Source organism: Chanos chanos, chromosome 14 (assembly GCF_902362185.1).
Source record: "Chanos chanos chromosome 14, fChaCha1.1, whole genome shotgun sequence".
In the NCBI taxonomy this organism is placed as follows: Eukaryota; Metazoa; Chordata; class Actinopteri; order Gonorynchiformes; family Chanidae; genus Chanos; species Chanos chanos.
This window is the reverse complement of record NC_044508.1, coordinates 15,315,983-15,341,797: the sequence shown is the minus strand read 5'-3', so window position 1 is coordinate 15,341,797 and position 25,815 is coordinate 15,315,983. Positions and strand designations below refer to the sequence as shown.

The window sequence follows — 25,815 nt, the reverse complement described above, 5'->3', positions numbered from 1 at the left end:
TATGCATGACTGACTGGATCTACTGCCAAATGCGAGGCAGTCATGTCTGTAGGTGTCGATAAGAAGCAGCAGGAGTCCGTATGTACGTTTAAATTGATGCTGTAAAGACTGCTTTATCTTTCCGTAATTATGGTGGCTAAAAAAATAGCCTACTTCATGGGGTCCAAAATGGACAGAAATCAAGTGAGCCAAAGAGGTATATTGTATCAAAGTAATTTTTTGGGGAATTTTCCCTTTTTTTTTCTTTATGGGAAATTGCGAAACAATTGAACTGAGGGTGATGACCAACAAGTCCAGCTAACCTAACATTTCACTCAAAAATGAAAAAGACAGAAAGAGAGAGAAAGAGAGAGAGAGAGAGAGAGAGAGAGAGAGAGAGAAAGAGAGTGCCAGGGAGATGCTAAATGGAGGAGATGAGGATGTTGAACACTCAGGTGTTGAGTCCCTGAGGGTTAAAAACCTTTTCTCTATTCACTCCTCAGGAGAGCTGAGGGGTATTTATGATCCACACTCGAGGAGTCTACCATACAGAATCATGTAGCCATAAACAGATCAATGGCTCACGCTGTTCTGATAACAGAATACATGAATTCACATTACACGTGAGCTCAATCACTCCATTGATTGCTCTAAACAGACCTGCCTCTCAGCTGAGATACAGGAAATGTCCCAACAAGCAACGTTACCATCAGGTCTCTGCACACGATCGCGTACAAGACCAGACATTCGTCCATTTGCCGTTCTGTACGCCGAGAATCCATCATACTCGAGTGAAAGGTAATTGTCGTGTTGGACAAATGTCAGATAGAAAGCACCAAAAAAAAAGCACCACAGACATTTACTTCCAGATGTCCCACAGATTTTAAGAGGCCAAATGCACAGTTGGGCATCTGAAGTGAATTAGAGTCTCAGCTCGGCGTAAATTAAGGGTTATTGAGAAATACATTACTCTAAGTCATTACTACAATGTTACATTGCAGTTACAGTCTGAAGGGCTTCTGTTTTGGACAGATTGGTCATGATAGAAACAGCATTAGAGAAGAGGAGGAAGAAGTTCCCACTGGAGACACTGATTGGAGTGGAAGGCCGCGGTTACTAAAACTCTAAGATCCTCTCTTCTCCTGCCGTCTGAACGATGACCCTGCCAACCAGAGAAACTTAACTCGGTTTGTCCATTCAGTGGGTGAGAGCTCAGATAACTTTGGCTTTGACGAGAAAGTACGCGGAGGGATAAAAGCTATCTTTTCCGCGGAGCAAAAACAAACAAGCCCGGTATGAATTATGAGCGGGGTCAGAAGAGAGTAGGTTCCATCTGGCCGTCCCGCTCTCTCTCTCCTCTTTCCTCGGCCCTTTCTCGACTCTTTTTTTTTCGCCCTACGCGGGAATAATCATACGCTCCTAAACCTGTCATTTTAGCCATGAACAGGCACAAAAAATAGAAATGTCTTTTTTTTTTCTCTCTCTCTCTCTTTTTCTCTCCCTTTTTCTTCAGCCAAACTGCACCCGTGCTGAATCACACAGAGGGAAGGAGTGGGGAAAAGAGGGAAGGAGGTAGGGAGAGATGGAGAGAGAGAGAGAGAGAGAGAGAGAGAGAGAGAAAGTAGAAAGCACTTGTCCCCATGTGTTTTGTGGTGGAGCGGAGAGGCACACCAAGCCTCTATAGACAGACTGCACAAATACAGAGCTGACCAAAACCTCCCCTCTTATTTACCAAACCTCAGGCATCTGGCTCTCTGTGGAACACTCATAAAGAACTACAGAAACTAATGCATTTGTTCTGTGATTTTGGGGTTATAAATACTACTGCCTGCCTGAGCATGGTGCAAGAATTGCTATAAGAGTCACACGTGCATATACACACACACACACCCACACACACACACAAACACACAGAAAAAGCCTTCTAACTAATGTAACATGAGAAAATAGGCTCCAGTCCCGCAACCCTGAGCCGTACTCTCAGCTTTCTGTTTTATGAAACACGTGCACACGTTTAATGTAGCCTCAAGCACAGAAGAGACTCCTCAGCTACGAAAACAGAATCCAAAAACTGGGATTAAGTGAGGTTTTTCCAATTTCCATATGCACATCTCAAGGCTTTCGAAAAAAAAAAAAAAAAAAAGTGGTTTTCAAAAGGGGGGAAGGGGAAAGGGAAAAAAAAAAAACCTTCGACACTCTGCTCCAAATGAGGTCCGTCCATACCGGGAAGTTTATTTGAGCGTATCAGAGCTGCTTTCGACCTTGGGATCCAGAGCACAAGCCGAGGCACTGTGGTCCTGTCGCATCAGGGCAGGATATGTCAACATGCCAACAACGGAGAGCTCGGCATCTGGTTTACATCTCCAGTGAAAGCACAAAGCTCTTACATACAGCATATTTTCATCGCATCCAAACCGGTGTATGATATCTGATAGAGAGAAACCCTCGAGACCAAATCAGCCCAAACAACCTCCGCCTCAAGTAAAAAAAAAAAAAAAGAACACGCAAAGGCCGTCAAAGTTACGTTGGACGGAGTGTTGCTGGTTAAGTGACTGGTTAAGTTCGGGGAAAACTTCACATCTAATGGACAGCAATAAACAGTCAAAACCTTGTGACCTGCTATGCTTCACTAAATCCTAACAATTAAACTTTAAACGGCAAACTTATGGAGAAACCAATATAGAATAAGTGTTACATTTTTCAGGCACTGCTATCTCCTTCTGGAAATGCTCTTACGACACTGATAATATAGGCTGCTATGTCATAGCACGTCAAACTCTTGCATGTCAAAGTCGTAAATCAGTAACATTAGTGCAGCATCTATAACGAACCAAGAAGTTATTGCAAACGTCAAAATGCAGTGATTTATCCTATACAAAGTTTGCGATCACGCGTATGTCGCCTCTTCTAGAAGTTTCCCGCTACATATGAAAATGAATGTAATGAGCGTTTTATCGTACATCTGTGGGGATATTTCTCTCAAAACCAAGAGCACCAGGCATCTAGCAAAAGCCTGTTTTAATTGCTAAGGAGACAGGGGTTGCTTAAGAAGTGCAGATTGCTTTTATCTTGATGAGAGACGCTTAGGATTAAGTCTCTTCAGTCGGCCTGTATTGTTTTGGAGACAGGGAAAGGAGTTGAGGGGGGGGGGTGGAGTGCAACAAGTTATGCAAATGAGATGTTAATTAGGCAAATGGTGAATTAGAATATACCAGTACAAACCAGCCCATTGGAATGGGAGTGTGGGAATGGGGGAGGCTGGGAGAGCCAGCTGTACCCCTCCCTCCCTCTCTTTATACCCGCCCCCCCCCCCCATACCTCTTCAATCACTTGTGTTCTTCACTTCCCAACAGGACATTGACATACCTAATTTTACTTCGGGCTCACCAACATCTTTTAAGAGAGAAAGGTATACGTGTGAAAGACACTGCTCTTCATTTGACCATAAATCTTCCTTAAAACCTTTGCAAGGCAACTCTTGCTGCGCAGCACCCATAGAAAAGGGCACTCACGAGGTTATAATGGAACATAAATGAATGAATAGCGATTCACATGTTAATGAGTGAAGAGGAGGCAACTGGAAGTTTTGTTGTTGTTGTTTTTTCTAATTTTTTGTTTGTTCCTCATCTGCTCCTCCAGAGTGGGTTGGTTTTTCTTCTCTTCTCAGTTAACTCTTTCAGGGGAAGCCTACAAAGGCGCTCCAGTGTTGTAAAGAGCCAAAACTTGTTCATTTAAGATCCTAAAATCAGTTTAAAGAGAACGAGGCACTGTTTTAATATTAGAAAAACATTTTCATTACCATTAACTAAGTATTCCGGAACATCAGAATTCTATTCTAGAACTTTTGTACCTCTAAATGTTGTGTTGGGCTGCCAAAGAACTCCAGACAATGAAACAGCAACAGAGATTTATTTCATGATGTCTGGAACAAACCTTAAGATGAACTTAACATTTGATATTTTTGAGCCTGTGTCTAAGCCTGAAACATCTAAGTAGTTCTGCATCATAATGGTCTGAGTAGGACAGCATGGACCACCAGGTACTGACAGCAAAGACAAGCCTGGCCGGTTCAACATTAAGCTCTATTTAGCTTCATACCTTCTCTCCAATACCCTTCTCTCAGCTGCTGTAGAGCACAGAGTAAATTCTTCATTGTTTACTAGCTGTCAAACCCCGATAATACTTGCTGTATCTTGCACACTTTCACTGCCCTCCAGGCAAAAGGTAGGAAAAGCAGAGAGTGACATTACAGGCTCAAGTTGAGCACAAACCCAGGAATTTCACTCAACGCTTCTCTTTTCCGTTAAAACTGAGGGCAAACGAGAATTCTGCTGACAAAACTCACTCACATCTCTTGGCTCTTGAAAGATATTACTGCACGTGTAAGGCTTAGGTAAGCTGCACTGTGTCTCTGGGAACCATCTAACACATCTAACTGGACCTCCATCCAAAGCTTGACCCTCTAAGTGACAAGATCTGAACACGTTGTGCTTGGCCACAGAGATTTTTTGAAGACTCTTATTTGATTTTACTCCCTAGACAAGCCTTATCATTTAGAATGCATTCAGACAGAATCATCTTGACTTACTGGCAAACAGCAACAGATATGCTATTTTTTGTCGACACCTACACAACAGTTTAACCACTAAATATCTATTATCATAAACCAAACATGATCACGGTTAGATTTTACATAAAAACACGTGGCATTTGGTGCTGGGCCGAATGCTTTGAGTCACCCACCGCGTGCCAGCCAAGGCACTCCTGACTTAGTCAGTATCTTTTAGAGGACACAGCCTTGCATGGTGTCAGTTTTAGAATTAAAGCATTTTGAAGATATTAGCTTACCCCCTCCCTCACTCTCTCCTCTCTCCACCCTTGAAAGCATGTGGTGACCCAGGGATGTGTAAAATGGGGGCCAAATGAATTGCTTGGGCACTTGAGCTCCTCTCCCCCATTATAGCAAGCTGCCCTACCTGTGTTGAGTCAGCAGTGCGCTCACTCTATCCGTCTAATGGACAGCGCTGGAATTTAATTAGCAGGAAGCCGCAGAGTGGGGGCCTGAAGATTCCCCAGGATGGAGGAAAAGCGAGCAGCATGTGTCCGTGTGTGTGTGTGTCCGTGCGTGTGTGTGTGTGTGCGTGTGTGTGTCCATTCTATCACAGACAGGATAAAACATAGGGACTGTCCTTTGACTGTGATTCTGTCTCCAGCGTGAAACATTACCATAGATGTATTGGCTTTTCTTAAAGTATGACTCATATAAATATTATTGCGATAAGATATTTGAGTATTGTGAAAGGAACTGTGTGTACATGTAAGGATTGGACCATCAGCCTATTACATTCCTCTACCTACTAAAAACAACACAGAAATTTATGACTGGTTTCTCAAAAAATTCTCCACAACCCGTAAACACAATGAGAAAGCGAAAGTGAAAAAAAGGAAAGAAGATGAAAAAGAAAGCATGTGTGTGTGTGTGTTTGTGAGTGACAGAGAGAGAGACAGAGAGAGAGAGAGAGAGAGAGAGAGAGGAGGAGACGGATGCTAATTTTTGCCTGTCTGGTCACAGCAGGAGCAGTTGGGCTGGTCACACAGAACAGAGTTCCTATGATTGATTGTTGCCTTATCTCAGTATATCTGACTTTGAACTGTACCCCTGTTCCCCACCAGCAGTGAGTGAAAGCAGAGCTTCCTGCCACTTATTATTTGCTACTAAGGGTAGGAGGGCAATATTTGGCTTTCACTATGCCAAGTCTGACTTTCTAGGAAAACTAGCCCACCTGAAACAATTCAAAGACCACTTATTTATTTCACTGAAATGTGTATTTTACTGAGAGGAGCAGATAATTCACAGAAAGCCTACAAACAAAAGGCAGTTGCGTTAATCTGTCATAAAATAAAACATAAACATGGTCAGAATAAAGGGAGACATAAATGTTTATATATACATATATATATATATATATATATATATATATATATATATATATAGGTATCGATATACATGCTAATACTCTGTCTGGGGCAAATGACATGTGTTGATTCTTTGAACACCGTTCATTTGCTAGTAGGCCCTGATGGCAAAAAGCTGATTATATACACTGGTTGAAAGCATCTTCGGGTCTCTTTGGAGAGGCGATTTAGACTAAGTCCACAACCAACAGGTGGCGCTACGACTCACGCCGTCTACTTATGGAAATATCCTACATGCACCTCCGACAACTGCCCGTCCACTTGTAACGCCTTGTACTTTCCCGGTTCCCTGACTGAAGAATCTCAAAACAATATTCTAAATTTCACAACAGAGCGCAGAGTTCTACCATGCCAGACGTTTCCCAAGCGCGAAGTAATTCGGCCCCTTATGAGTGGGAGACAACCCCAGCAGCCCCCCAGCACGGCTGCCTTTGGGCCTGCGCTCGTCATGGAGACCAGCAAAACAAAGAGAGGTGAGGAGCACAACTTGTGATTAGGGTCTCGGGTTTGAGGAGAGAATAGTAATTTAAACGCGCGCGTAAGGGAGGGAAGGAAAGAAAAAAAAAAAAGGGGGGGGGGTTGGGGTCTTTTTCTTTTTCAAATTTTACCAATTAACTTGGTCACTGAGCTTCCTTGTTCCCAGATGGTTCGCAACTAATCAAGTGGTGCTTTTGTTTCCACTGTGAAAACAGTTTTATGGCTGAAGCGCACACATCGAGTATTGCAGCAGCAACGAGGAAGAATGCACTATCAGGGTAAATACTCTCCAATTTTTATGGGGCACCTTCTAGGAGGCATCATATTCATTCTCAAAACCTCCGTTAAGACCTCATTTATAGAATTCATTAGTCGTCCGAACCGTTCCGGTCTTTTTTTTTTTTTATTTGACGTCTGAGCTATGTCAATCATAAAAAGCAGATCAGGGGAAGTTTGTGATGAGGGGAGACAGACAAAGAAGATGTAATTAATCTTGTGCGTCGGTCCTCTATGTTCAACTCCATTACTATGCTAAATCACAAAACCAAATTAAGTGCCTTCACGTGCTTGTTTGGACAGGTTTTGAAACGAAGAAACGGTCCAAGTGGGCGAAACCGAGTGGTGAAAAGCACAAATGGATGGACATTCAGGTGTCTCCTTCTCCCAAAGCAGAGATTATAATCTCTCGTCGATAACGTGAGTTTTACGCGTTCCCAGACTGCAAGCCGGGCCCGTGTCAGTGCTAATGCATTCAACTGATTGCTCAGTGTTTTCTTGAAGTTGTGCCACACTAACCACAGAAATAAATAACAGAATTCAGCATGTGCCAAGGTTTGTGGTTTGGCCTGGAGTGTGCCATAGCCTTATTATCCATGTTTACTAATTTATTTATATTTCTCCGGCTCTGACAGATGGAGGTACTAAGGGCAGAGCAGAGGGATAAATAGTTCAATAATTCAAAATCAAATCCACACTAAGCCCAGCACTGTCCTCTGATTTCAATTACTGAAAAACAACACCTGAAAATAAGAGCGACGAAACCGAGAACACGTGTCTAAGAAAGACTGTATGACAGCTTTGCTTTCGCATGACTGTCTTTATAGATTTGACCTCCTCGAATGTGCACAGATTCGGTAAGCAGAACTTCACCAGATCCTCACTCATTTAGGTTATGGATGTTTCTCTCGTCATCGAGACGAAGCACCGAAAAGGCCTGACAAGACAAACTCAATTCTCAATTCTTCTACACATCAAGTCCAATCAGATAGAAAGCTCCTACGGCAAGGCTCAGAGAAGATCTTTGGTTCAATTAAATCCAAAATGTCCTCTTCCCCTCTGTGGTACAGATCTACTTCTGCAGCACCGTAAAAACAGCTGTCAAAGCAGACTGATCTATGGGGCAGATTTACGTGGTGGACAAGCTGTTCCCGAAGACTATCGCGGTCGAGACAAAAAAAAAAAAAAGATGTCTGACGCTGACTTCACACTGAGGGATGGGACAGTCCTTTGCTGCATAAACAGCATCTGGTAACCAAGGCAACCCTGAAACGCAGCTCTCATAGCAGCTAGCTTTACTGACCTCCATTCGTAACGTGCTGCACAGAGCGGTACGGCACCTACGCTACAAATAGAGTCAAAAAATAAATAAATAAATAAATAATAACGTGAAACATTTTCAGTTAAGCTTTTATTATCTTTACAGTTCAGATAAATATGTTAATTTCCCTAATGCAAATGTTATTAGAGTGGAATTCAATTAAAATCAGAAGGATTTGGAGAACTGGCAAATGTCAGTTACAGCAGCAATAAATCTGTCTCGAACAAAACAGCAGATGGGTGTAAAGGGTATAAGGACAGACAAGCAATAGAGGTAACATATTTCCAAGAACACATCGAAATACATGCACACACACACACACACACACACACACACACACACACACACAGAGTGAGAAGAGATCCTGTTCGGCGGCGAACCCTTAGTCTTTCTTCTATATTTTACCAGCCATACGGTAGTTTATTTTTCACTTCTTTCACCATCTGTAGCAACTTTCCCCTACAGACAGTCACAGCTGTCCTGTTTCATGTCTGTGCTCTCTTTTATATTCCACCCCAAATGGCTCCCACACACAATAGTGGCCCATTCCTCAATCAAGGCCTGTACTCTATCCTTGGCACTGAACGAAAGTCTTTCACACACTAAAACCACAGATTTAAAACAAAAACAACAGAGACAGAGAGAGAGAGAGAGAGAGAGAGAGAGAGAGAGAGAACTAAAATTCTTCCTTTAAATATTTCGCGATCGTTAACAAGTATGCTTTAATTACACACAGATTCTTGTATTTTGTTCTATTTGGGTAACACAAAAAAGGTTAAACAGTTTTCAGCACACTTCATCTTACACGCCGCCTCAGTGCCATAAACACTAGCGACTGGTCAAAGCTTTCGTGATTAGACTGCATTGTGGGAACTCATGTGCGGTGTCTAACGCATTGACATTGCAGGGAAATGACCAGACAACATTAAAAAAAAAAAAAAGAAGAAAGAAAAATCAATCCAACTGCCCATCACATGTATCCATCAGAAATCCATTATGGACTGGTTGACCAGTAACAGTGACTGGACAGCCAGTGACTAACAGGCAAAAGCCAAGTTCAGAGGCAATGTAAAGGGGGCAGGCTGGCGGTGGAGGGGGGGGGGGGGTGCTCTCTTGGTTGCTAAGGTCCCTGTAAAGACAGTTAGTCTCTTTTACTCCAGAGTGGCACAAATCACAACTTGGAGCACATTCCTGGAGTGAGTGAACAAAGGGGTAGAGAAGCTGACATTTAAAACAGCGGAGCCAAGGCAATGGGCACAGAACACCCATCCAACTCATTCTCTCTCTCTCCAACGTATAAATCACTGCTCACAAACTGTTAACACATGTGCTCTACAAATCAACATATTCAGTAATAATTATATAATGCATCACGACGCGTCTCACGCCCCAGTGAGCTGAATTCCAGAGGCAAAAGCTGTGAGAATCATCCCTCGCACCAGGCTGTTCATTTATTTAGCCCGAACGTCTCCAAACAAATAAAAGAAAGAGCCTCACGGCAATTAGGTGACTTGCAAAGTTTTTTTTTTAGGTTTTTTTTTTTTCTTTCCGTTCAAGCTCTGAACAGCACATGAGCTGTCTGCCCACCATTCAGATGAAGTCCTCATCAAGATCTAATACAATCAAAGTTCTCACAATGAGGGCTGAGCGATGCCTAGCGCACCACTAGCAGGGGCTAAAGACAATGGGACTCTTGTTGAATGGTATGTGAATACAAAGGGGCTATTCTCAGAAGTTAGCCAAAGCTGCTATTCTGAAATGGAAGAAAGTCTGGTCTACTCTCTCTCTCTCTCTCTCTCTCTCTCTCTTTCCCTAAGTCCAGAACAGTCTTAGCCCTTAGTAATCGCTCTCCTCACAGTCTCTTAGTTGGCTAAACTCATTTGTTAGCCAGGCAGATTTGCGATTGGTTCGTTTTTAAAAAATGCGCAACGTAAACAGAGATAGCGCAAACATAAAACAAGAGGATAAAAAACCGTTACAGGCTCAGTGTAAGGAATGCAGGCTATCTCCACTGATAAAAAGGATAATCGCTCATTTAAAAAAAAAAAAAAAAAAAAAAAAAAAAACAAGCTTCCACAAATCTGTCACAAAGATTTGTCACGGTGATGTACAAGGAGAGACAAACATAAGACAAAAAAAAGAAGAAGAAATGTAAGAGAAAAATAAAAATAGCAGAGCTGACACCCTGTTGTTGAGGCGCGTTTCTCTCTCAGCGGCTGTCTTCTGCTGAGATGGCTGAGGAGTTAATGCAGAACTAATTAGCAAAACTTGACTGGTGCCAACCCCCCATCCTCGTCCTGCCTCACAGAACAGGGGAAAGCAGCCTGGCCAGGGTACAGGTGCACAAGCAGGTCTGACACTAGATCACTGCTCAGACACTGACTGCATCCATGGTCAAATCTATTTATTCAGCTTTCTCTCTCTCTCTCTCTCTCTGTCTCTCTTTTGAAAACAGTCAAATTAGCTTTCAAGATATTAGTTACCATACACCCGTTCACATTCACAAAGCACTTGCATGGAAAGTATGATGTTTTACTGTTGAGGTATATGCTGTCAAAGTCAGAGAAACAAAATGCTCCACCAGAGTAGAAAAATCTGGATAAAAAATAACACATGTATCATAGATTGTGGACAGCGAAATCAACTGAGCAGTTTTTTTTTTTTGGTCTTGTGATTGTTCAAGTTCAAAATCCTCTAACCAGACCCAGAAAAATATGTTCCAAATCTGCCGTGAGAGATCAGCACTGACAACAGACATTAACCCGATTACCTGAATTTGCCGTGCAATCAGGTTTATAAGAAATTTACTCACAGAAGGCAAGCACTGTACAACATAAAATCTTACATTGTTTTCTCATCGGATGACCTTATCTGCTTTGTTTAATCCAATCATATTGTAGCAAAAAAAAGAAAAAAAAAAGTTCAAAAAGAGGTCATATCCAATGATATTAAATCTGACTGGGTTGTGTTGCCCACCCTTTGATCATAGACAGCGCTTTACCATTGGTTCTGTGCCAGCTTTGAGATTTCTACACAATGTGAACAGGAACACTTGCTGTACAGCAACTTATTGTGAACCCACGTCCACTGCATGACAATGTGTTTTATGAATGGGCACCGACCTCAGTTTTAATGAATGGTAATGTTCGAGTATGAGCGTGTGCTACTGCATGACAAAGTGTGGTGACGCGGTCAGTGCTGCAGTAATAGTTCTCGTTGGTGGGTTTCAGAAAGGACACAGAGCTTAAAATGAGAGGGGGGGGGTGTGTGTGGGGGGGGTGGTCCCAACCCACAATGTGTACTGCTGTAACCACAACAAAGACTGTGGTCTATCCCACAATCGCCTTAAATAGCTCCAAATTATTGTTATTCCTCAGCCTGTGGAAAGGAAGGGAAATATAAAACGGCTGTAACTCGAGACCTGCCAAAAGGCAGCCGGGAGATATTGGTATATTTTGTTTCCAGCACATGAAAAAAAAAAAAAGAAACAAAAAGAAAACATTAACAATGGAACAATACAATAAAGGAGTATATTGGAATTTCCTATATGCCTTTCTCTTGTTTCTGTCACCTACACACATTTTTTAAGCGAAGGCTACTGGCTAACTTAACCGCACAGAACATTTACAGCGTTTCACCCGAGCAAGACTTAAAATCTTACCGTGCACTTGAAAGTAAAACAACTTTGACAACTTTGGACACAGCTTCCATGGTACTGCACCTTAAGGATGTGTCACCGCTTCAAAATTAGTTTAGAAAGACACACACTGCAAATCTCTTTAAGAGCTCAGAGGCAAATAGGTCAGACGTCTTTACAGACATTCAACACACGCAAACAGTTTGTTCATCTTGGCTGCAGGGGTCACTTAAGGTAAGTGCAATATAAATATCTACCACCTCGCATGGAAATGTACACACAGGTCCAGTGGCTGCTCTGTTATCTTTCAAAACCAGCAATATCCTTCCATTGTGTAATGTGCAGTGAAAACGGAGCGGAGAGAGTGGAAAATACTTTGATAAACAAGTGTGATCATGTCCGACTTACACTCATCATTCAGGCATTCTTAAAAGTTTCTGCTTTAAGTGGAAACTCTTAATAACCATATAAGATTTTTTTTTTAACTGATAGAAATGGATTTGTGGGAAAGAGAAAACACTGGTCTTTCACATGCAATTTCTCGTTATTAAACTTTGTGTTATCCAGCACTTAGGAACAATCACGAGACCTGCCATTCTATGTGTTCACCATAAAAATATTTTTACTTTTCATTAAAGTGGTCTCCTTGTGTTCTTTGGAGATATTTTTCCTGCACTCTCTCTCTGTGTTGGTGAAGACACTGCGAGGCCTTGGCTATCCACCTCAGAGTCACGTCAGAAAAGGAAAAAAAAAAAAAAAAAAAAACAGTTTTAATTTAACAAAGTTGTGTTTTAGTTCCTCAACAGTTACGTGGTCAGTGCTGCCAAAAACAAGAAAGAAACACTTGGATCTGAACAAGATCCTAAACGCAACATTGTCTCGTTGGTGTAACTTTAGACTATGACCCCAGAGGCACTGGCCACTTTTAACATGGTTAAATCAAGCCACAGTCCATTCATGTGCCCCAGACAAAACCACCTGTTTTAACTGGAAGTCATGGGGCAACCCTTAAACTAAAGCAAGCCCTCCCGCTTCACTGGCTCTTAATGAGGCTGGATGTTTATCTAAGGGGTCAAATGCCTCAAATATAAGGTCACGACCCCAACATCTTAAGCCATGACCTCTCCCACGTGTGGAGTGCTCCTGTGAGCCTTACGCCCGTCAGCGGAGACGAAGAGAAAGCGTGCTAGGCCATAAATTAGCCCAGGCCACACGGCCCTGCTCCGCCGGAGAGGAGAACCATCACGCTGAACAGCGCATTTAGCAATGACAATCCATCCAGTCGTGTGGATGTTATACAAGGCAGCGCTGAACAAAGGCAGATATTCAAAGGAATGAAGAACCCACATCGTAACGCTCTCTATTTATTAATACTCCTGCGTGTTAAAAAATTCAAAGATATCGTATTTGGACAATAAAAACGCCACTCTTGTATTTTTTGGACCTATTGCTAAGTGAAAGGGAAAGGATACAGCGCTAACTGAAAGTCGTTAGAGAATGACCAAAATCTGAAATATCAAATAAAACACTTCTGTGAAACATATATTCTAATGGCCCGTTAATATGTGTATGTATTAGGTCAGGTCAAAGAAAGAAAAGGCTTAGTGTTGATTGAGGAGCTTCCTTACTGATTTGAGATACACTCAACCTCACATCCTCCATTTGAGTGTGAGGTCAGCCTCTTTTCAGATGGCTTTTAATCAAGGGATCCCCAGCAATGCTCAATGCTTTAAATAAGACAGAAGACGAAACCTGATCTTGCGGGATGTGGCCAGAGATGGAAAGAGGGAGAGAGGGAGAGAGGGAGAGAGGGAAAGAGAGTGGGCAGACCTCCGCACACTATGAACACTCTGTCTCTTTCAGTGTTCTCCCCCTTGTTCTCATGCTGACACCTCTTATTCACAATCAGAAGCGGTGAAAAAATCAAACTTGAGAGATTAGGATGTTAGCAGGAGCAAAGCGCCTCTGAAAAGGCTTTCAGAACATCAAAACTGAGGATTTTGTAGGCTGCAGGGAAATGCGTTTTAGAGACAGTGTGTGTTGCTTGTACTTATTCTGACAAAAACCTCAAAGAGCCTGTGCCTTTGTGCTCAGACCAAGTCAAAACGATTCACACGCTCCCCCTTCCAACCTGCGAAGACCCAACAAGCTTTGTGTGTTTGCTGCCAGTTTCAAATATGCGTCCTAACTCAAAGCTCAAGATCCCGAACATGGTTTTATCGTATCTCCCAGGTTCTACAATTATAAGCAATTTTAATACTTCGTATCGGCATCAAAGCTACACTTGAATATATTTACAAAACATAGGGCAAAAAAAAAAAGAAAAAAAAGAAAAAAAAGAAGACTTTTCCTTCAGCAGGCGAATAAAGAGGGCATATTCTGGCAGCTCACTTGGGCATTAGCGAAACAATTTGCACGAAAGAGGAAACGAACATAATTAAGGTACTCAGTTTGCCTGGTGAAACAAAGCCTCTTTCCATGGCTTCCGAGTGAAAGCCAATGTTTGTGTTGCTGTCAGTGTAAGACGGATCCCCTGCTGCCTCTTGCCAATTAACGGTTTCTCCATCAGATATTTGTGCTGGACTTCACTCAGTCTGGCTGCACCTCGATGAGACACTAAACCAGCCTGACAGGAGTTAACTTTGGTTGAACCATTTCCACTGTCATGGTAACCTACGACTCAAAATTAGAAACTGACTAAGCAAACAGAAGAAAAGTTCTAATTTTTTTTTTTTTTTTAATGTAGTCACACCTGGTTCATGTATAAATGTACCGAGAAATGTGCTTTCATTTTAATGCTCTATTTTATAAGCTTTATCTGGGACATAAAAGTCATTTTTTATTGGTTTGACTAAATATATAAGTCTATTTATTACAAGATAGATTGTTTTAACATCAAAATGCTAAGTAAACCAAAAAAATTACAGAGAATTACTGCTTTCTCTAGCCACAGCCCTGACATTCTGAAAAGAAAAATCATTAATGATTCTTTTTCATCGATTCATTAATGTTTTCTGTTTGAAAAAAAAAAGACCCACTGTAACCGTAATAAGAATGATGGCTGTTTTTGTGATGTAAGTGTGGGGGGTGAATGTGGGTCTAGATTTTCAGGAAACCTGTGAATACACAGCCAGAGCAAGGAATCTGGCGTACTCATCCTGTTTTTCCAAGACCACTGATTCCTTAAGAAATTGAGGGTGTCTACAGCTGATAAAATTTGTACTGGCGTACACAACACACAAATGTAGGGCATTTCTGTTACATTGTTTTTCAGACTGGGCATGCATTCATTTATCTCTATCAAAACATGATTCAAACAACTATCAAACCATTGCTTTCTTAATATAAATATATATTTGGTATATTATATATTACATATATTATATTATAGATATATAACACGTATATGTGTAATTTGTGCATGATCGCCTGGTTTGTGCAGGCTACTTGGGGCCTGGTTCCTATCCAGAGCAGATGTGGAAAAAAAAAAATCTAAAAATATACGATTTGCTTTGTTTTTCAAACGAAGCCTTACAGAAATATATAATGACAAATTGGCGGAACACACAAGCTCAGAATCTGTTTGTATGCATTTGTGACCATAGCTCGTAAGTGGGAATGACTAAATAATAAAGGGGGAGGGGGACTTACCTGCATGAACAAAGTAGGCCAAGTACAAGTCGAGCTCCTTTACTGAAACTCCTATGTGATGGGGCTGCACACACAACCCTGGGTTTGAGCACTGTGGGGACTTTACCAGCCTTTCGCCATCAGTACTTTCAAGCGGAACACCTTTGAATAAAATCACCATGACCAGGTCCAAACGCCACACTTTGTCCGCTTGGCGCAAGCAGTCGATTCTCCTCATCTTGCCCTTCTGGTCAGGGTTGGACAGCACGCAGCAAGGGGGCTTCTTTCCCGTTACGGTGAGCACAAAATCCTCACGGAACTCCGGCCGGATGTCCTTACGGAGTTTGGCCAGTAGCCGTGATGCCCACTTTTGTTTGACCTCGGGCTTCTCGCTAAGCAGTTCGTCCTTCACTGCCCGCTCTTCTTCCTTAGACATGCGTTTCTCGTGCTTCTTAAAGTACTTTCTCTTGCGAGCCTGCAAGTTGAACCAAGTGTAGGCAAACGCTCGCACGTGGGGCAGAAGAGCTTCGATGAAAGGATGGAATTCATCCTGCAAACGGAAAAGATATACAAAGAGAGAAAAAAAAATGTGAGAAAATGAATTACTCCTGAGTATATTCAGAGCATAAAAAAAAAATCCCACAAACAACACAAAAGATTCTAACTTTTTTAAAATGTAACTGAATACTTATAAAAAATACCAATTAAAATATACAACATATAGTCATAATAAAATCATTTTCTAAATACATTACAAATATCCTTTGTGATGACATTTGAGCTCTAATTTCCTTCCTCTCATGTAAACTGATGTGCCTAAAATAAATCATTTGTTGTTGAAGAACATTAATGCGCCAGCATTTTAAAAAATCAAATGCAGTGCTGAGGAGAAAGATTTTGAAGATGCAATGCTCTGTAACATTCCATGAGCTTCAACAGAAGAGCAGTCCGTGATAATGAGAGTGTGTTTCAGTGGTGCAGAGCAGTACGCGCGTAGAGCCCGTATAGACTGTGTCTTGGCTCCCTGGCAGGAATTTAGGTCTGTGGGGGTCTGCCAGGACCAAGAAAAAGCAACAAGCGATCGGGAAAGAGCAGACCAGCTATTTTAATCTGTTCCTCATACAATCGCTCACACACACACCACACACCACAATCCCAAAACAGCACTGATACTACTGTAGTTTATTCAGGAAGGAGTGTGCACGTTTGGAGACCGGTGTGAATCAGCACAGATTTTCGGGTGGCTTCACCTGCCACTAGCGCACGCTTTGGCAGAAAATCAATGTTAAATTTCGGAGAGCCAAACCAAACCGCCAAAAAAAAAAAAAAAAAAAAAGAGGAGGAAGAGGATAAATTTAGCAACTTTTCATTCTTAAATTTTATTTTATTTTTATTTTTAACGTGTAAGATGCATAAACATGCTGAGGTCACCTAGACAGCTTCTGAATATGATAAAATCAATACAAAAACCCAGAGGTTCACAATTAATTATAAGGGTACTTTTCCTATGAGGGAAAATTACAACTGCTACAGTTTCTATCTGAGAACTGTGTACATGGTAAACTGTTCAGGCCAGTAAGGTCAACCCGTGGGTTCTCCAGATCAAGGCGCTTTTTCGTTTGCATTCTCTCTCTTTCATTACAGGAGCTTACACACAGAGAACATTTTTCACATGCGTTTATGTACCAGTAATGTCTGGTGGGGAAAAGACTGATATTGGCAAAGTAAGTAAGCACACTGTGATTAGAGGATTTTACAATTTGCACGAAAAAAAATGATGCCCAACCGCCAATGACTGAGACACTGAGACGATGAGACAATCAGACGTTTCTACAGACGACCAAAAGCCCTCCCACACAGCACAGTGCGCCCAGAAAGTATGGAGGGGTTGTCACTGTGCAAACAAAACACTGAACTTTATATGGTACGTGCGCTGGGTTAATTCAAACAAGCAAAGCACTCCTCAGTAGAATATTATCGAAGTTTTGTAGCAGATCAATATGATAAACTTTACTGCAAAACAAAATCTTCAACTCCACTACTTCAACTATTCATGTTGGAAAGACAGCACTGGTAAAAATGTGACTAATGTTTTTCGTGATGGATAAAAGAGACATATATCCGTACTAAAACACTTAAGTCCCCGACAGACAAAAAGACTTCACATAATACCAAATTCTCCAGCACATATGCTTCAAATCAGAGAACATAAGTATTTTTTGCATGTTGCTTTAATTTCCACTTAATTTCCAATCATACTTCCTTTCCTACACATCAAATTGAATGGACATAAATATCCTGCTACAATTCTGACTCTCTCTCTCTCTCTCTCTCTCTGTGTGTGTGTGCGAGAGACACAGATAAGTGTTTGTCTGTGTGCACTAGAGAGACACATACACATGCACACACAACAGTGGAAAATAAGTTCTACATGCTTCAGCATACCCTCTGTGTAAAATTAGGATAAATAAATCTTAACAAAAAAAAATACCCTACACCAAATCCCTATTATGTCCTACAGGAATCGTACTGCTTCATCTCAGAGGCATGAAAAGTGTATTGTCTCATTCTGCATTAAATCCAGTGAATGAATTTTCTTTTCTGCCCTTAGCGATTTTCAAAGTAACTTAATCCAAATTCTATGAGATAGTGTGTCTCAATAGCAGATATTATCCATTGTTGACAATTTTTGCATGCACCTATCAGGTGTCTCTGCTCTACATTATTACAACAAAATCAATCTGTTTAGGAAAAAAACCCCTATATTTTATGTATTTTCAACATCTGTTAAGAGATTTTCATCTGTAATTTCAAGTTTTGGCACATGTCATTAGTGCATATTAATTTATTAAAATTAGCTAGATCTACGCAAGTACTTCTTCCATAATACGTCAAGTAAACTAAACTACCAGCTGTGCAGTTCTTCCAAACACATCATTGACAGATGTAATCCTGCCAAATAACAGGCCTCTTCACAATACCTCATGAAAAAACTGTCATTTTAACCACAAATGAGGGTAACCCTCTTATTTTTTTTTTTTTTTCCCCAGACCAACCGTGTTGAGACCACAACACAGAGAAATAAATATGAGCCAGTCGACAGAGCCCACTCTCTCCCTTTATTGCAGTGTTCCCCACAGAAGTAACCTGAGTTCGGAGAAACTAACACTCACTATACAGAGCTGGAGGAGGCAGGAGGCAGGAGGTGCAAGGAAAATACAGTACAGGACTCTTTGTTCCTTCTCAAACAGGACAGCGTAGAAATGACTATATATGTGCTTCATTCAACATTTCAGTGATTTCGAAACCCCTGACAACTAGAGAGGTCTTTCTCTCACATCCTACACAATAGCTTAAGCTACAAACAACAGTGCCTCATGGCCCAGAACGATTTGGGACTTAAATTAATAGAGTCAAAGGCACTTCTGAGCATATTAATAGGTTTTTAGGTATGATCTTTAGATCTAAGAGTGAAATAAAATAAGAAGCAAATAAGAAAAGTCCAAAAAAAAAACGTATTTGAAAGGGGTTTTATAGGAATTACCAAATGTCAAAAAGTTTCTGTATATTAGAAATGTGTGATCTAATTAAATACATTCGAGCCAGTCATGTCAAAATTACATGTTAAGATGGCTCAGATCAAATCCTAACTAACTCGTAAGAATGATTAAGGACGAGAGGAAAGACAGCGCAAGGTAAATTTAGAAGAGACCACTGTTTTAACACTGAATGACAGAAATAATTGTTAGGTCTGAGAGAACTTTTTGACTTTTCAAACTCTTTTTCTCTATTTCAAAAACACTTTTTAATACTGTTTTACCCGCACACTAATAGCTACGTCTTTTTCTGCCAGTGAATAAAAATAAAAATAAAGAAGGTCTGCAAGAAATGTTGCTATTTACACATTAATCTAAAAATGTGGCAGCTTTCTCCAAAGCTGATACAATAGGAACAATACTTGCAGTTTCAAAATATTGGGATATGATTGGTTCAATGTTTACATTTAAGATAAGTATGAAACTGCATAAATATTTAAAAAAAAAATTACTATATGTATAAATACATATACTGAAAAGAAGGGCAGAACTGTTAAAAATAGCCGTGTTATTTTGGAAAACTAAATTAAAAATTTGCCATAGTCCTAAAAACTTGCAGCACTCATATCTGAAGTACCATGCAGGTTGTTGTTTGCATCAAACCCTGTCTGATGAATTATCCATTCAAATACATAACTAAAACTAGCACTAATTAAATAAAACGATTTCCTCCTTGACAAAGGGCCAAGTCTTATTTCACAGAAAAAAATGTCCTCTCCATTATTTTGACAAACATGTGCAAAATGCAATCAGTGAAAATAAATATGCGTAAGAGTCCAATTTAAGAGTTAGAGATCACCCACTATATAACGGTATGGCCTCTCACCAATTAACGTACCAGATTCGTCACCTCACCTCACCTCCTGACTCCCACAATGTATGGAATACAGTATACACCGACCAACACCGTCAGAACACGGGTTTAAATTTAGTATGGTACACAAAAAAAGGTAATTTAAACTTGTTACAATTTACGACACAATCTATAAAGTAACGGGTATTTTAGGGAATGTGTACAATAACAAGAAACCCCAGCAGTAAGTTATCATTATTAGAAGTCGAAGACGCTGATAACTATATGACCCTGTTATAAACAGATTTAAAAATTAGATGAAACTTTACATAGCTCCTTATTTTATTATGATACGATATCACTTCTAAGAGTTTAGAAAGAAAAAACCTATCTTCGAGCCAGCCTTCCACTATTCATGAGCCTGCCAGATTGTAGCCAAGTCTGCAGGTAAAATTGACACCAACGGAAATTTGAATATTATTCGTGAGACCCCTACGAAGCCTCTACATTTTAAAAATGACTCAAATAAAAATAAATAATAATGAATAATTATAAACATTCAGCGCACATGGGAGGGTTATAATTTGCATCTTAGATCTCACTGGCTTCTCCACATGGCACTAGGAGAAGTTGCTGGCTAGTACGCGGGTCACTCGAAGAGTTATAACTAAATTTTGAGACGCTTAGTATGTACTCTAAGGTTATTACGGAGACCTTCAATATCTATGCCGAAGAAAAGAACAGAGGGGATATATATATTTTAAGGTTTATTCTGATATACGATACCAAGTCATGCCGAAGAATTCAGGAATCAAGGCATCGCGTTTAAACCAATAGTCGACGTAGAATGACAAGCGCGAGGCAGTGGACACTGTAAAGTGACCTATGAGTATTTTAAGTGAACATTCGATAAGACCACAGTTGAACTTTAGAGGAATAAGGGCTTACAGCAAAGGGGAAAAAAGACCTCTCTTCGTAGTTACATCAAGCATATCTTGCTCTCTAATCTGTTTTGATACAGCATATTTAACTGCATCAACCTAAACAACGTCAATAACCTAGCATGCACACACAAACTGAACGATTCGCGGGTAACTAACAACACCTCCGGGTGAAATTACCAAAGGAACAGATAAATATGTAAGACTCTACATATGTATATGAGGTAGGCGCCATCCGCCATGTGGTAGTTAGTTCAGTTGGCTCTGTCAGATCAGGAATGCCAACTGCACACAAAGTTACTTGTCTCAAAGCAACGTTAGCCCCACATCGCACTGTCCCGCCCCGGCAAGGGAGAAAGCATAAAAGCGACAAATATTTTTAACACAGAAGGAAGAGTGACTTACCTGTGTTAGACATAGCGGTGAATACATATCTGATGTTTTTATCTTGAATTTGAGAGGTATAGGTGTATGTTTGTATAACTGTTACGAATCCGCGTGTTTATGTATATGTTTATGTGTGTGAGTGAGTGTGTGTGTCTGTGTATGTGTATGTGTGAGTGTGTGTATGTACGTGTGTCTATGTACGAGTGATTGTTGTGTCGGTGTGTATGAAAAGAAAAAAAGAGAGACAGAGAAAAGGGAGAGAGGGAAAAAATAAAGCCTGCTTCTTGCTTTCACATTTCCAACTCTGCGAACTGCAACCAATGCTTCACCGCTCCATAGAGCTGAACTTTAACCCCGCCTCGAGTTACACGGCTTCCACTCTCCGCACACATCTACTGTACTCTGCTGTTAAAGTCGTAGAACAGTCCCTTCGTCGGCGCGATCATAACTTCCACCAATGGCATAATCAAAAATAAAGTCCCGAAGCAGAACGCCGCTGGAAAACGCATAGGCTAGATTTAAAAATGCACGGAGGGAAACTATGACGAATCGCTGAAAGGCGCAATCATTTCGTGTTACAATCGTAGGAACAAAAAGAAAGACGATTGTCATAGAAGCATTCCTGTGGATTCTTTAGAAAAAAAACTCTTGGGCTAGAATACGCTGCGCTCCCTCATAGAACCGTGTCGAACACTAGCATCAAGCGAGTGCATTGCAGGCATGTGGTGCGGCTTCACAGTGGAGCAAACTGTGTCGGATTTACGATCGAGGAGGGTTCGGTATTGTTAATGAAGATTATCATATCCTTCAAACCCTGACAGTAGCCTGTTGCAAAAGCTGTGGTTCGGTCCTGTATCGGTGTTAATTTCAGCCTGAGAGGAAAAGTGAAGCTCAGGATTTTAGTCCAGCCAGCACAGCGCGGAGACGAACCACAATCGCATTCACCGGGTCCCGTCAAGCTACAGTTCACTTTTATCCACTCTGCCCGGAGGACAAACTCTTTGGTGCCTCTCTGAGCATAGCGCCCTCAGTATCGACTATCCCTTAAACAGCAAACCGACGCTGCACACAAATTGAATTCAAGAAATGTGTTAATTAAAATGTAGTTATATGACCAGTACACAACAGTAGTGTTAGCTTTGTTAGTTTAAACTGATCAACAGTAAAAGGACGCCGCAAATTTAGTTTTAGTCTCTGCTGTCAATACGCCGAATGAGTGTTTCAGCTGTTCAAATTTTATTCTCGTGAGATTTTTGCGACGATTGTTATTAGGCTATTTTAAAGTGGACATTAGAATTTTGAACTTTTCTCATGAAATCAATATACAACGACATTACTTGATTTACGCAAAATAAGTGTATAGCCTGCCGGGCGGAGAGAGAAGGAGAGAGAGATCAAGGAAGGTTGCCTACACACACTTCATGGGTTATACCGCCCCTTTGGTACAAATGTTTAACTTTCTAATTATTCGGACCACAAACTTATTTCCATTGTTTTAAAACAAATGCATTGTTTTAAAAATGTAATGTTATATAATGAAAATTCGAATACATTTTACTGTATGTGTGACCGTCAGCTGAATCCTACTGAAAAGACATTACTATTAGTATCGTTATTATTGGTGGTGTTGTTATTTTTGTTGTTGCTGTTGTTGGCTAGTGTTTATGGTTGCTCATCACAGTGACACACTGTGTACCAGAGGAAACTCAATGGTCTATTATACTGACTTAATGATCCACAACTTCATATAAAGCACAAGTAAAGAGGGTGTGCCACTGTAAAAAAAAAAAAAGAAGAAGAAGAAGAAGAAAGAAATATAGTTTACATAAACACACAAAGAAGGCAATTATCTATCGCACACAACTGTATCAGACCAGTCGTGCAATGAGGAACAAGATGAGAGTAATTTCCATAACTTGCACATGCTGTCATGTAAGAAGAGAGCGAAACTCCGATCTGGGGGAAACCGTCAATATCACACAGCACTGAGACAATGTCACGCGCTAGTCAGTCCACATAAAAAGTCGGATCTTAAATAACTAAAACTTTTTTTAAGACTTCACCGCATCACTTGTTTACTTAATACACACAGCTTTAGTATTAGTGTTTCAATAGACACAAACTCTTACTCAGTGTAGATAATAAACCTATTTAAGGTTAAAATGACCATAACGTGCTATAAGTGTTGCCCAAAAAATTTAACAAGTCTAAATGTCACAGAACCAAAACATGTAACAGACAAATCATATTCCGAAATGCACCACAAAATAATCAGTGAGCCAGCATACAAATTCGATGGGAGCAAAGCTCTGATTTACTAAAAAAACCCTCAATTAAGGCCTATTGTTCCATAGTATCTAGACGACTACTAGATGGCTATTGCTTTTATGTAATTATATTATACTATTCTTATTATATGAATCATGTACAAATTTGACTAATGTAATCTAATTCATAATTGTTTCTGATATATTAAAGTGGGGAAGTTATAACTCAATTAAGCTAACTCGCAAGCGAGTTCCAGATATAGCTGGCCTCCAGTCACAAGGTAAACGACAACGCATTGACAAAAGCCAGCCTTTTTCTAAGACGCCCCAAAAATGAGAAACATTAATCGGAGACAAATCCAGTGCAACATATTTCAGTCCAGCGATTTAGTTGATCTTCGGCCTCACTCTGCTAGTAATGAACTCTTTTCTAGTAAAATAGTCGATTGGGCGCCCTCTAGGTAAAGACCATAGAAGCGACCTCCCTCCGCTCAGCGATTCACCCGTACCATGTCCAGCCCCTCTCGTATCGCCAGACACGAGGTTGCATTCATAAGCAGGAGCCCGGAGAAACAGCGCATGTGCTTATTGACAGTACGACAAGTATTTTTCTATTACCGTATTCATACAAGTATGATATGGTGTGCATTTGAAAATTTCAGAACCATCGTTTTTGTTGAACATCTGATAGCCTAAAACACACAAGCTCATGCGATTTCAACTTAATGATCTTTTTAGGTTGACTATAGCTCCAAGCGGACGAATTAAAATGTTAAACATTGCATTATATACTAGCCCAAACAACAGCTAACGAAATAGTAGGAAAATGCTAAATTAATTGCTGACTAAATGTAATTTACTGATATTGGCAAAGACTTAACAAAAACACGGGTAAGCACAGTGCGGGTCAACGTGCAGAAAGCGTGTGATCACACTAACTTGATGCAGGTGCACGTCCATCCCCTCGTATTTTCATGCCCCGCGGCAAGATAGTCTCTGATTGGATGAAATTCAGGGCTTGAAAAGCCACAATGATACTCATTGGACGAATACCACGTCAGAGCAATTTCCCAGGAGAGTGTTTTAACGCAACTATACCAGTGCTCGGTATCGACAAATATCTATCGACAGTACTTTTCAGAAATGACTTTAAAACAATATTAGGCTCGAAACCATTTTCTTTTTATATATTTTCTTTTCGGAAAAAAAACAACACAAACTGTTATGTTCCCAAAACTTGCGACTCAAATACCCTCTGATAAAACAGATTATTAAACACCCAAAACAGCAAATCACTATCAGCTTTCATTGAGGTGAAAACAGAACTATTTATTTTTATTTCAAAAAGATGTTTCACATTGAACGTACCATTGCCAAGTCTATAGGACAAACTTTAAACTGCTGAGACGGTGCTTCATTTTCGGCCACCTTCGTTTATCAAAAGTGGGAAAGTAGGCTACGTAAACTTGCTATCGTTTAACGTATTAGGTAGCCGGTGGACAGGACACGAAGATGAAAAACTGAGGAACAACCGAGAAATTGATAAATAGCGGTTGTTCCTGTTTTAATCCTCGAAGAAACAAGTATTTTCTCCACTGTTGGTAATCTGACAGCGATCCAAGCTTGACATCGCGGGCTCGCCTTCAAGAGACACTTGGACTGTCTGGAGCTTGTTTTGTTAGTAGTTTACTTGGTAAAAGTTGCACTCCCTTGAGCACGTCCCTGTTGTTTATTTCCGCAACTGCTGCAATTTGCATAGCAGCCATGCTATACCGGAGCAGCGGCGAAATGTAGCTTCTCCTTCGCCATCTCCTCCCCTCCTGGAGTCATCGTAGCAAATCAGGAGTGGTGTCCCGTGCTTAACTGGACTCGTATGAGTACCGCTTCCCCACGTCAACCGTACAGTGAGCAACAATGTGCCGCAGCATGGTTCAAACCATAGTCCGTCTCTCAGCCGCAATTACCGAAGACAGAAAGTGAACTAAAATCGTCAGTAGCTGAAGATTGTCACAAAGGTTGTCACAAATAACGAAGGCAGACTATTTTAAACATTACCAACCCGGCTGCTAACAAGGCTTAAATTTTAAAGGGTCAGATTGAAAAACAGTGCCGTGGATTTTACAACGGCGTTATCTGCCATCAGTTTTAGTAACCTGCTATGAAAGTCGTAGAGAAAAATAGCTTCACTGTATCGTATCTACTCATATGACCAGTTGTTTGGCATTATTGATAATGATTATTAACCAGAAAAGCGTATTGGATTCACGGCACGCGTTCACTGGCGACTGGAATTTTGCTGTGACACAGCCTGTATGCTCTACGATGGTAAAGAACCAATAACTGCACCATCTGTAATGGGTTCTGTTTAAGCACTTCAGAGACATGAAGTCTCAACGGTTACAACACATTTTAAAGTCTCTCCAGGTTAACTGAAAAAGAAGCTCTGTTCTTTACAGGAAACGCTAGCTCTGAAGGGAACAACATTCCATCTAAAACTTTTGCTACATCAAAATGATTGAGTTGAAAAAAAGGTGT

General features: G+C 40.7%; 1 protein-coding gene across 1 annotated transcript in view; it reads right to left on the bottom strand.

The window, feature by feature from the left end:
• Nucleotides 1-21,145, bottom strand: part of nfia (nuclear factor I/A) — a 105,873-nt gene extending 84,728 nt beyond the window's left edge. The window contains exons 1-2 of the mRNA XM_030791467.1: nt 21,032-21,145; nt 15,318-15,846 (exon numbers count right to left, since the gene is read on the bottom strand). Coding sequence (XP_030647327.1) covers nt 15,318-15,846; nt 21,032-21,058 — 556 coding nt within the window. The 5' untranslated portion in view covers nt 21,059-21,145. The remainder of the gene's footprint in view (nt 1-15,317; nt 15,847-21,031) is intronic.
• Nucleotides 21,146-25,815: the final 4,670 nt, after the last annotated feature.